The 13,198-nt window shown below is 42.0% G+C and overlaps 1 protein-coding gene across 4 annotated transcripts in view; it reads right to left on the minus strand.

Annotated features, from left to right (window-relative positions):
• Nucleotides 1-10,507: 10,507 nt before the first annotated feature.
• The window catches only part of RUNX1 (RUNX family transcription factor 1), a 244,161-nt gene continuing 241,470 nt past the window's right edge, over nt 10,508-13,198 (minus strand). For all 4 annotated transcript variants that reach the window (XM_059392311.1, XM_059392312.1, XM_059392308.1 and 1 more), the window contains one exon: nt 10,508-11,380. In XM_059392311.1, coding sequence (XP_059248294.1) covers nt 10,905-11,380 — 476 coding nt within the window. In that variant the 3' untranslated portion in view covers nt 10,508-10,904. The remainder of the gene's footprint in view (nt 11,381-13,198) is intronic.

Raw genomic sequence — 13,198 nt, forward strand, 5'->3', positions numbered from 1 at the left:
CAGTCATCTAATGGCCAGTTTTCTTCAAATCCACCTTTTTGAAGATTTTGCATCTGTTTGGAAACCCTTCTTGTGAAACTAAATACAAAGCAATATAACTAAATAAAATTAAATAAAAAAGAGTAACCAATACTGGTTAAATTTTGAGAAAAGGATCTTTAGAAAGACTGGCTAAAAAGTCTCCCATTTACTTACAAAGGAAGAAAGGATGCCCAGATTTAAAACAAACAAACAAACAAAAATCCTCACATTATCTACAAAGCACTGCAAACTTGATAGCTACCTATCAAAGGCTTTTAAAAAAAGTCAGAAACGCCCTTAGACATATTCAGCAATTAGAAAAACAAGATGGCAGACAAGCATGGGACATGCAAGGAAGGCAAAAACTCTGCAGCTGGGTTAAATTTTAAGGTAATTTCACTATCAAGCAAAGTGGTTTTTGACAAACTGACCTATGAAATTTTGGGTTGTTACAAGTGTTAGGACAGAATTAGGGATGAGCTAGCAGTGGACACATGGGACCATTCATCCTGGTAGATTCTGGAGCAGCCACACTACCTCCTCTCACTTCTTCACTACTTTGCAGTCCCTGAACATCCAGAAGGGCGCCTGATAAACTGGAAAGAATCAGAGTTTAGGGGAAGAGAAAGCACTTCTTCTTCCAGTCAGTGCTTCTGACCAAGGTAGCCATTTATGTGTGCATGCCACTTAAAATTAAGTTTGCCTTGGTGACAGAAAACCCCACGTATAGGTGGCTTAAATGAAATGCAAATGTTTAGTTTTCTTTCATGTAGATGCATCCAGACATAGGCAGTTCAGGTGGGATGGAGACTCCATGAAGACATTGCACCAGGCTCCTAAAGTCATCCACCTCTTGGGATATAGCTCTCTTCCACTGACCATCACCTCATTTTAGGCAACAAGGCTGGGAAATGGATGAAGAAGAAAGGGCAGCATATGCATATCTACTCTCTGTTAAGTAGTTTCTCTGGAAGCTACCTCCATTTAGATAACATTGGCCAGAAGTTTGTCATATGGGATGCCAAGCTATAAGGAAGGTTGGGAGGTACAGTCTTTCTTCCAGGCAGTCATTTGCCCAAGGGAATCTTTACTAAGGAAAACAGATATTGGGGTAGGCAACTGGCAGATTTTGGCTCTCTAAAATTCATTAATGAAAGGAAAGCACAAGTATTTCAGCTCTATAAATCCTGTTGGTTTTGCAGGTTTTAACATGCAGACCATTCTGTTTGACAACCAAAGTTAAGGCACACACAGACTTCATGAAATCCTCCCTCTATCCTTGGGGGCCAGCTGATTGGCATAGGGAGAAGGTGAAGCTGACAGTTAGGCCTTGCTCTGCATTTGCCTGCCCACAGGCAATGAGGCCACAGGGAGGGGAGATTCCTCACCTTCCAAAGTAAGGAATGAGAACATGGTAGGAAGATAGTTCAAGGTCCCACCCCCTAGTTTTGCAGAGTCAGATCTAGATCACAGAATACTTGTTGGAGAATGGAATACTACTTTCTTACTAAACCATGTATGTGGCTGTCAAGCAGAATTCTTAGCAAACAAAGGAGGTCAATCTTTTTTGGCTACTGCAACTTCTGTTTCCACCTGGGTGCATTCTGCATTGTTGAAGAAGTCTTTTTAAAAAAAATTTTTTTAATTTTTTTAAAGATTTTGTTTATTTATTTGACAGACAGAGATCACAAGTAGGCAGAGAGGCTAGCTGAGAAATAGAGTGGGGAGCAGGCTCCCTGCCGAGCAGAGAGCCTGATGTGGGGCTCCATCCCAGGACCCTGGGATCATGACCTGAGCTGAAGGCAGAGGCTTTAAACCACTGAGCCACCCAGGCACCCTGTTGGAAGAAATCTTGAAGATCATATACTGCATCTGCCTCTTCCCTTGACCCACCATGAGGCAGGGGTCTCTGGTCACCTCTCCCCAGACTTCTGTTTCCAGGACTGCCAACTTCATTGTTATTCCTCAGACCTAAAACCTTGATGATATCCTCAATTCCTTTCTCTCCCACACATCATATTTAATTCATCAGCATAGCCTGGTGGCTCTACTTTGAAAATAGATTCAGAATCCAACCATTTCTAATATCCTTTTTGCAATAATCTCTTACCTTGAGCGACCAGATGAGTTGGTGAATGGGAGCTGAAATCCAGCCCTGCTCTACTCATTGAACTGTGTGCTTTGCTCCAGGGCTGCATCTGTTTGACAGAATAAACCTTGCTAGCATCTTGATCTTGGACTTCCAGCCTCCGGGATAGTCAGACAATACATTTCTGTTGTTGCTAGCCATTCAGTTGTGGTATTTTGTTACAACAATCCTTGGAAATGAATATACCAACTGATAAACAATATGTTATTGTTGATTTGTTTGGGGTCTGCCTCCCCCAGTAGGAGAGAAAGACTGCTGTTCACTGCCAAAGAATAAATTTTTGATGAAAGGCAACCATTTTGTAAGGAAGACACTGCAGCTTTGAATTGTCTGTAGAAACCCTCCCATAATCGCTAAAGTGAGGGAAGAAAGTGCCCCCATATCACTATTTATAATAACAAATAATCATACTTTGTTTGCATGTAAGACTTTTCATCTTCAAAACACTTTCAAAACATTAATTAATCTTTACAATAGCATCAAGGAAATTGAAACAAGAGAGAATTTGAGGTATGTAAAACTTAATTACTGATATTAAAATTTGGCACACAACAAACACTCTTCCTTCTGGGGCAGTAAACACATTCTGTGTCATCTTCTCTCCCTTTGAAAATGTAAGCAGGGATCTTAATTCTAGAATGTGTCAGGAAGGAGACAAGGCTATCCCTGAGAAACTGTAAAGGATAGGGTATAGTATTTATTCATCAGAGAGAGGGGGGCATTTGCTCACTTTGGAGTTCCCTTAAAATTCTGGGATCTAGAATTCTGAGACACCACTTAAAGTGGGGGTGGGGAAGCATATGGAGTGGGCTGCATTTGAACAAAGATATGGGGAATTCCATCAGGTCAAAAGATAAAGATCAATGGTCTACAAACCTTCAAAAAAATGGTGGCAACTTTTTAAAATCCTGAGCCACATTTGGATACTTTTTGGTCAGAACTTTATTAGCATCATCTGGAAATAAAGGGTGAAGGAAAACTTGGCTTTGAAAAAAGACAATGGACCCAAAGTGACTGAGCAACATGGAGCTACTTCTAGAAATCTGAATCTTTGGATTGTCTTGGCTGGAAGGGGCAGGGATTGGGTGCTCATGCACTTAGCAGGAGGGGAGCACAGAGAATGCTTTATACCAGTGCTTTACTTTGACTGCTGCTGGCTTGCTATTCTAGCAAGGACTCCTGCCTCATCATTTCTTAAACATGGCTTGTGTGTAGTGACTTCCTTCCAAAGAGCACAATATGGAAAGGGGGGTGAGGATTGAAGGACACTTTACAGAAGAGAGCCTGACACACACTTCTACCCACTGATCAAGGTCAATGCCAACAGTCATAAATCATGTTGATAGCATGTACCCTTGATAAAATGTGATGAAAAATAGCATGTTACCTCTGTGATCTTCTTCCTTAAAATCCATAACCCCAGTTTAATCATGAGGAAAAAATGGCAGACAAATTCTCAGAGAGGGGTGTCCTACAACGTGCCTGACTAGTACCTTTAAGATCCTCATAAACAAAGGAAGTCTAAGAAATTGTCACAGCCAACAAGAGCCTAAGGAAACATGACAATTAAATGTAATATACTATCTTGAAACAGAAAAAGGACATTAGATGAAAACTAAGGAAATCTGAATAAACTGTGGACATCAGTTAACAATAAGGTATCAACATTGGCTAATAAGTTGTTGCAAATGCACCATACTAATATTTAAGATGTTAGTCACAGGGGAAATTGGGTGCTGGTAGAGGGGCTGTCAGAGGGTGTGGGGGAGATGGAAACTCTAAATAGTATCTGCTCAACTTCTCTGTAAATCTAAAACTGTCTTAAAAAAAAAAACAAGCAAACAGTTTCTTCATTAAAAATAAATAGATGAAGGGCAGAATTGAGAAGCTGTGGAAGACTAGGGTTGTGTCTTCCATTCAGACCTCACAGGGTCTGCCTGACACTCAGTCATGACGGGAAGAGGCTTTTCACTTGGAACTCTCCATGATCTTGGGCACTGAGCAAGGGTGAACAATTTCTTTGGAAACCCTTTGGGCTCCCCCTTTTCTGGAAACTCTCATGCACTCATTTCTCCCTTCTGCTTTTAAGACTAGCATTCTTTGAAGGGAAAGACCACTCATGAGGGTTTATTTGAGTTTTTTGTCATCAAGGAGTGTCAGTTTTTCTCAGAGCTTCAGTCTGGAAAATGGTGAAGGGCAAAGAGTCATGCACCAGACTGCTGGGCTCAAATCTTGGCTCCTCCACCAGCAGCCATGGGACATGGGCAGATTTCTTAACCTCACAGGACTTCAGTGTCCTTATCTGCAAAATGGGGGTAAAAATGGGATCCTCCCCCTCATTATAGGGTCACTGTAAGAACTGAATAAGCTAGTGTATGTGAAGCACTTAAACTAGAGCCGAGCTTGTAGTAAGCACTTAAATATGTGTTATTTTTAATTCACTCCCCCTCTGGCATGTCTTAAGCACTTCAGAAGGTACTAAGGTACTCTCTGACACTAAGATCTAGTTTAGAAATCTGCTACAGACAGTGGTCATCAAGTATTTACCTGGCAAGTTTCTGTTTTCTGCTTCTTAGCACATGGCCCATGGAAATCTAATTCAATAAAACATTTTGAAAGAGCATACTGGAGGTATCTGTCAAAATGCAAAATCGCTTTGAACTAGCAGTTCCTTTTGAATGTATAAAAATTCAAACATGAGGTCATAAGATATATGCAGAGAACTGTTGTGTAGCAAGACACAGCGGACACCTTCACTGTCTCTCAGTAAGGGGAGGGTAAATGAATGAGTCCAACCATACACTTTCATGCAGTGTAGTCATTAAGAAGAATGAAGTAGGTCTAACTGTGCTGAAAGACACGCATTTTATATTAAGTCAAAAGGTGAGCAATGATACATATTGTATGATGTCTTTTTGCATGGATGCGATAAAGTATATGGTGTATATTATGGGTATAGAAAAAAAAGTCTGGAATGGCCAACACCACCCAGTTAGCAGTAATAGCAGGGCATGGATTGGGAGAAGTGGAAAATATTTTAACTTTTTATTTGATGCTGTTCATGTTGTTAATAATGAGCAGTATTATTCTGTGTATTTCCATTTACTGAGTGTGTATTATGTGCCAACACTTTATGCAGAGTTTCATGTGTATTAAATTATTTAGATCTCCTAACTGATAGCATTAGTATCTCTTTTATAGGTGAGAAGAGCTAGGCCACTGGTTTAAGTTGTTGCCCAGCGTGAGGCAGAACTCGAACTCAAACCCAGGCAGTTAGGCTCCTGAGAACATGCTCAGCAGCCCCACTAGGCTCCCTTTCTGAACATATATAACCTGATCCTCCCACCCACCTCCTGCCTCCTCTCCTTAACTATGACTTCCCAGGGCCAGTCATTTCTTTTGATCCCACTTGCAGGGGTTCCTGACATTCTTCGTGGCCACCCTGCAGACCATGGGAGACCCTGAGATGGCAGCAAAAAGAACTGGGAAGGAGGGTTAGCTGGTGGCTCTTGGTCGGGAGGTGATTTGGGTCACATAGTCTCGAGGCTGAAATATGAATAATGTTTGGCCCCGTGGGGTGGTGAGGGAAGACCTTGTAAAAAACTCCCTATCGGGGCAACTGGGTGGCTCAGTGGGTTAAAGCCTCTGTCTTCGGCTCAGGTCATGATCACAGGGTCCTGGGATCGAGCCCCACATCGGGCTCTCTGCTCAGCAGGGAGCCTGCTTCCCCCTCTCTCTGCTGCCTCTGCCTACTTGTGATCTCTGTCTGTCAAATAAATAAAATCTTAAAAAAAAAAAAAAACTCCCTATCACAGCTCAAAACTGATTCCCATGATTTAAAGAAATGGAGGCTGGGGATGGTGACTGGCCTCCTATTGAATATCCACCCTTTTCACTCATGTTTGCAAATGCCATGTCTTTCTTTTGAATTATTATTAACATTTTAAAATCATTATTATTTTTTAAACAGACATGAAATATACAGACATTGCTCCTGCATACCCAGAGAGGCAGCACTGGGGTCCTGGGCTTTACCTGGTCCCTCCTGGCCTCAGAAGCCAGGGGATGCAGGATGCATAGGGCAGAGAAGGCACAGATGTCAGCCTGAAGCCTGGCGAGCCTATGAAGAGCTCGCTTGAAGATGTTCTGTGTGCTGAAGTGGCTTCACTTGGCTTCTCAGCTCCTCCATTTCAGAAAAAGACAATACCAGTGTGCTATGGTGTCTGTACTTGCCAAACTGTTTATTTGCCATTCACTAGTGATAATATTGGATTTACAGAAGAAACTGTGGTACAAAAAAAGTAAAGACTCAGAGGCTCCTGGGCAGCAGCAGTCCAGCTGCCCTGCCCAGGCTGGGTATGGGGAATCCTGCCGGCAGCAGCGGGGATGGACATTCTAACTCTGAGCAGTGGACTACAATGGAGTGCCTGCTCTCCTGCCCTGTCTGGAAACACCTTGGACAAGGGCTTGGAAGAGTGGTGTTCTCTCATAGGGTATCTGGTTTAAACCTCGAGATTGACAGTTCCCTTTAGGGAAGTATTCAATATGTCAGTACCAGGGAGAAAGAAAGCACACACAAATTTCCAGGATGCCTTGTGAACAGATCCAGTAACTGGTACACAAATAGACACTAGGTGGGGCCTGTCCAAGCAGGACTGCAATTCCCATTGTTACTTTTTCAATAGATGTGTTTTACTGTCATTTCAATTTGGAAGTTTATTTTTTCCATTGATTTTTATACATCCAGAATAGCACAAATAACCGACAGTTCTTTTTCTTTTTCTTTTTTTCTTTTTTTTTTGCACATTCATTTCCCCTAGAACAAAAGGTGAACTTAAAAAAAAAAAATTGGAACCATGCTATTAGCTCTTTACAAAAGTGAATAAAAAGTAGCTCATCTTTAATTCTAAAATAAACAAAGTAGAAAGAAGCATTTTTTTGTCTACAGTATTTAGCAAACATAAGAAAAAGTCCTTAGAAACACACACAAAAAAATTGAAAAAAAAAGTTATTACAGGTATTAACAATATTTTATAATGAAGCTTAAAATCTATTTACATACATAAATACAATTAACTTTGTTGATGCAACTCTTCTGGAAGGAAAAAAAAAAAATGCCAAATGATCAGCCTCTTCAGTACTGATCTGGCTAAAGGGAGGGGAAAAGCTCCAAACAGACAAACAAACTAAACCCCAAATGATTGTATACTGCAGGTAAACAAAAAGATATTTTGTTCAAATGTAAAAAAAATAATGTTTTCTGAGATTATTAACTGATTTTTCATGTATAAAAGACCCCAAACATGTTGTACCCCAGAAAACAAAACCACCAAAAACAAAAATTGCCAGGATGGAATGTCCTAAGGAAGCAGGCCTTTCAGGAAAGAAACCTGCAATCCTAAATTGCAGGACATTTGAGTGAAACCATTCATTTCCTTTCCAGTCAGAGCATTTCTGTTTATCTGCACAGAAATGTGAGGCAGCAGTAAGGCTGTCTATTAACTCACTGATTGTAATTTGTCCAGGAAGGCTTCGGTTGCTGCACTTGGACAGCAAGCAGATCCAAAATGGTTGGCAATGTCTCTGTTCTGCTGGAAGAAACCCATGATGAGCAGGAGAAAGGCTGACTCACCATGTTCCTTTATGTAAAGCGAGGAGACCTGCAGCTCCTCGTGTTCTGGACACTTGGTATGAAGTTGGGGGTGTGTGTGCTGTCTCCTTACATAAAGCAAGAGAATGGAGGAAGGAGGAGAGGTTTGATGGAGGGAGAAGAGAAACAGAAGCAGTTATCAGGGGGCCAGCAGAAGAAAGAAATATAAGTCATATAAGAAATATAGTGAGAAAAACCGAAAAGAATTAAAATACATGTCCATGTTGAAAGTATAAATAAAGGCATGAACAAGCAGTAGAAATGGCTTAATCTTTCTTCTCTTGGACCAATGCTTCCAGATACATCCAGTTATTATATTATTGGCTTAAGGGTCTCCTTGATTAAAGGACCACCTTAATTTACCTGAAGGCAATGAATACAATTTTTGCGGGGGAGAGGAACATTAAGTGTTATGTGAGACCTATCTCCAAAATACTAAAGTTTGATTTAATTTTTTCTGTAACGATTAAGTACTAATATGCTGGTAAGGGTCTGTGAAACTCTGACTAGCCAAACCAGTGGGACTCCAACAAAGTGACAAGCCCTCCTCATACATGCCTTTGAGAGTGAAGGTTCAGTGTGAAGCATTGTCTGATCCCCTTTCTAGGGCATTAGGCTGGTTTTGAGTTGGAATATGTTCAGGTACCAGAAATGAACTGAAAAATATAATTTTTTTTCCTTCATTTTCCCCCAACATTTTGTCAGGTCAGATATGGCAACATGTGTTGAGAACACTTAGGTTTGATTTGGGGTCAAGGGGCCAAAAGTCCTTTCCAAAAATAAAAATTTTCAATTTGCTGACATTTAAGGACAATTTTGCCACAAAAACATAATACAGAATAAGACATTAAATTGAATCATGAAGAGAGGATTATGTCTAAAATGAATATATTCTGAATTTCTCCAAGATCTGTCTGAGCTCTTTTCTAGATAAGAATGACCTGACAATACAAACTGCTTTACTCTTTCTTACCAAAGTGCTACTGCATCTGTGTAAAACAAATAATCAATATATATATATATAAGAAAACTCAAAAACAAGTTGTTTTAAATAAGACCAGCTGTTTTGCTGCCTGCAGCCAAAGATCTTTCTAATTTGAATTTTTAAATTTATAAAATAAAAATCAAACACTGTTCTGAAGTCCTGCTTTCAAATACTCTTCAGAGTTGACCTGAAATCATTTCAACTAATTTAAGAGGTACATTAAATAACAACCAGATCATTTTGAGCACACATATGTGAAAATCAGCAGTTAGTATTTATGAGTTGTACAACAACTGCATTCTGACCAAATTCTCCAATAAAAATTTACAGTGACATTGGATACTTTTGAATTGTAGCCATGGGCAGCTGCGACATGAATCTTTCCTGTCATGCTGATGCACAGATAAAAGTGCACATACCCCATTTGGTAGGGTCTCAGCCTGGTGAAAGCAATGCAAAGATAGCTGCTGAATGAACAGCTTGGGATGGAGTCTGGCCCAGGGGGGATGATGCTTTCCTATGTGACTCCATGGAAGCACACCGAGGAAAACTGTCCTGTTCAGGTCTGCCTCCAAGCCACCCTATGAAAATTCAGCTGGAGACCTTCAGACACCAAAGACACCAGGTCTAGTTTCTTCCACTCCCAGCCTTGGGGAACAGCCACAAGTTTTGTTCTGAGTCAATGAACAGGTACTGTATCAAATAGGAGTATTTTCTTGGAGGTAAAAAATCTGAATTCTGGATTCAGATGATCTCCTTACTACTCCAGAAGGGAGCAGTTAAGAAACCCATAAATCCGTTCTTTCGGTTCCCATGTGGATACTGCTCTTCCACATAGTTTACTTTGGATTCAATGGTTACAAAGCCTGACTAGAATTATCAAGCCCATAGAGGGAGCAAACCCCTAGGCAGAAAATAAATCCTCTCCAGAGGTGCAATCATTGACAACTATCTGAACCTCCTGGAACCAGATTTGACCTTCTCTGTTGGAAAGGAGGGAGTCAGGTATGAGACCCTTTGTTGAGCTTGGCAGAAAATTCCATACTTCAGATCCTTCAAGTGACCCTCAGTATCTAAAAAGCATTAAAAACATTGCTGCATTAGCTACCAACTCGTTTGATTAACATGAAAGGGAGTTTAATGTAAACAATATTTAGATAACCAAGTCATCACATTGCTCATCCTTTTTTTCCAGCCTTCTTCAATGTGATACATTTAACTTTGGCTACTATCAAAAACAAAAATGTAGTACTTGATATTTTTCTTCTTAATATAAGTACATTTAAATAATAAAAAAGTATCAACACATAAGTAAGTGTCTAAACAACAAGATACATAAATATCTAGGGATTCCTTGTGGGAATACAGTAGTTGAAAATGACCCAAAGCTGTAGCTGTTTCTCAAAAGAACAACTACACGAAAGTCCAAAAGAAAAGTTAAATAAAACTTACAGAAAAAAGGAATCATATTTCTTTCAATTGTCAAAGCAAGAAAGAAGCAAGCTCAATTTTTTAATATATATATATATATATATATAAAAATAAAAACCACCCCAAATGCAAATATGCACTTTGCAATTTATAAGGTGCTGGAAAAGAAAACTAAAAAATACAAATTAGATACCAAACAAGAGGAGTTGCATTCCCTGCCCCCACCCCAACCAAAATTCCACTCTTTGGAATAAACAACTTGGTTAAAAAGTGAAGTCAAGGGTATAAAATCTTTCTTTTATTCACAGCATCGCTAAATCAGAAGCATTCACAGTTTCCCTCTGGGAATCTTCCTGTTTGCCTTACGACGTGTCCACGTGGTGGTGAAGCGGACACCCTCCTGTTGGGTCAGGTTCGGAAAAGGTGAGCCGGGCCCACAGCAATGGCGCTTCGCATGGCCTCGGGGTGCAGGCGGCCAGGGGGCCCGAGTGCCCCAGGGCCGGGGTGGGGGTGGTCGCGGGTGCGGAGCAGAGTGAGATCCCAGAACCCGGTTGGCAGGGGCGCGCCCCCTCCGCAGTGCCGGCCACGGACCCCATACCCATGGGCTCTCCAGAGCATAGGCTGGGCCTGGGCAGGGGCGCTCCTCCCGCTGGGCTGCCGCGGGGCCCTCAGTAGGGCCGCCACACAGCCTCTTCAAGGCGCGCAGCGGGTGCCATGTTGGTGGGCGAGTTGCTGTGGCTGCCCTCAGCCTCCACCACGTCGCTTTGGTTCGGGAGGCTGGGGTTGAGCAGCGCCGAGCCGGTGGAGGCGTTGGTGCACGGCGGCAGGATGCGCGGCGGCGAACGCTCGCCGCCCACCATGGAGAATTGGTAGGAGCCAGCCGAGGCGCCGTAGTACAGGTGGTAGGAGGGCGAGCTGGCCTGGAAGGGGCCGCCCTGTGCCTGCGACGAGCCAGGGTAGGGCGGCGGCAGGTACGTGTGGTAGCGCGTGGCCGAGCTCATGGCCGACATGCCGATGCCAATGCCCGACGTGACGGGCGTCGGGGAGTAGGTGAAGGCTCCGGGGTAGTGCATGCGAGGGTCTGAGATGGAGGGCAGCGCAGGGAACTGGCGTGGGTCGCCGAAGGCCGTCAGGTCGGGGGCCGCTGTGGGGGCGGGAGAGAAAAGATGGTGAGGTGGGAGATGGGAGCCAGGGAGGCCATGGTCCTCCCGCCCGCGCCCCGCCCACCGGATGATTACCCAGAATGCTGCTGCCCCAGGAGCCAAGGGAGTTGGCTGCCTACCCAGCATGCAGTGTGATGGTCTGCGGTGACAGAGGGTGGTGACTCAGGGAGTCACGGAATGTAAGGTGGGATAGGCTACAAGGTCATTACAGTATAATAGGATGCAATACAGTGTAACATAACACATACTATATATAAATATAATACTTGTAATATCGAGGTAATGACAGGGTTGGCAAACCCACCTTTTCGACGCCACCAGTTTTTGTATGGCCCCCAAGGTGAGAATGAGTTACTTTTCTAAATGGTTGAAAAAAGTGAAAAGAAGGATTGTATTTTCTGACGTGAAAATTATGTGAAATGCTCATATCCGTTGCCCTGCATGAAGTTTCACTGGAATGAGCCTCACTCCTATTAGGAATTCTCCTAGTTACTGAAGAACGACCACTGCAGAGTGGAGTCGTCATGACACAGACAAACCGTGGGACCCGGGAAGCCTAAAATATTAAGTATCTGGTCCTTTATGGAAAAAAGTTTGCCAGTCGTTGATAATCAATATATTAATATGCCAATATTAATATAAATTTAATCTGTGATATTAATATAATAATATGTAACTTATAAAATTATATGATAGTAATTATATGATAGTATGAGATAGATGCATCCATAGATTAATATTAATAGAATATATCATATATAATATGATACTGTGTTATAATCCTAATATGTAATAACATTATAATACAGCATACATAATATTTATGTTGAATCACAGGAAACTGCTATTTCTGTAGGTTTCAAACAATTAAAATTGTCAGTTTCTTATGATTCTACCTAATGCATGCCATAGTAGTGACTGTGAGTGGTTGTCAGTGAGTATCAATACCACTCTTCCTCCCCTCTCATGTGCCTTTAGACTACTTCCACATTTTTAGCAAAATAGGACCTCAGTGTCGCCTGGTATTCCCTCGTGCTTCAATGATTTGTTAACACAAATGGCTGTAGGGCTTTGATTTATCCACTCCATTTTTCCACATGTTTAAGTTTTAACAGGAATGACAAAACTTTGTCTAGAAAACTCACTTTGTTAGGATTCTGCATTTCTGGTCTCAGAAACTGGCTTTGGCCTTCATTGCATCCTTCTGCATTTTTCTTTACCATAGACTGCCCTTGGGAATATTTTTCTTTACCATAGGCTGCCCTTGGGAACTACTAGGGGCTTTGGGTGCCAGGAAGTGTTCCTCGTGTCCTGTAGATCAGTTTCTCAGCAGTGGTACTGTTGACATTTTGGGCCAGATATATATTTGTTGGGGGTGTGGGGAGCTGTCCCTTGCATTGTAGTATGTTTGGGAGCATTCTTAGCTTCTGCCTACCAAATGTCCATAGCGCTCCCACACCCTGCATTGTGACAACTAACATTGTCTCCAGACACTGCCAAATGTTCTGGGGGTAGGGTGAAGCAGGGTAACCATTCCCCCACTCTCCGACTGAGAATCACCATGTAGATGTAAGATGGTATCCTGTTCCTCAGAATTATTAATCAAATGACTGGGCCAGGGCTGTAGTCTTTACAGCAGCAAACCCAAAAGATAGCAGAGGCAAAATTAAATGTTTAAAAGTTTTTCAGCTCCCAAATCAACATACAGAGTAAGTCCAAGCTCAGGATGGCATGTAGTCTGTGTCCTTTTGTGTTCAGGCCCATAGAGAAACTTGACAGAGCCAAGAGTTTGCTCTGAA

Source organism: Mustela nigripes, chromosome 2, assembly GCF_022355385.1.
Source record: "Mustela nigripes isolate SB6536 chromosome 2, MUSNIG.SB6536, whole genome shotgun sequence".
NCBI lineage: Eukaryota > Metazoa > Chordata > Mammalia > Carnivora > Mustelidae > Mustela > Mustela nigripes.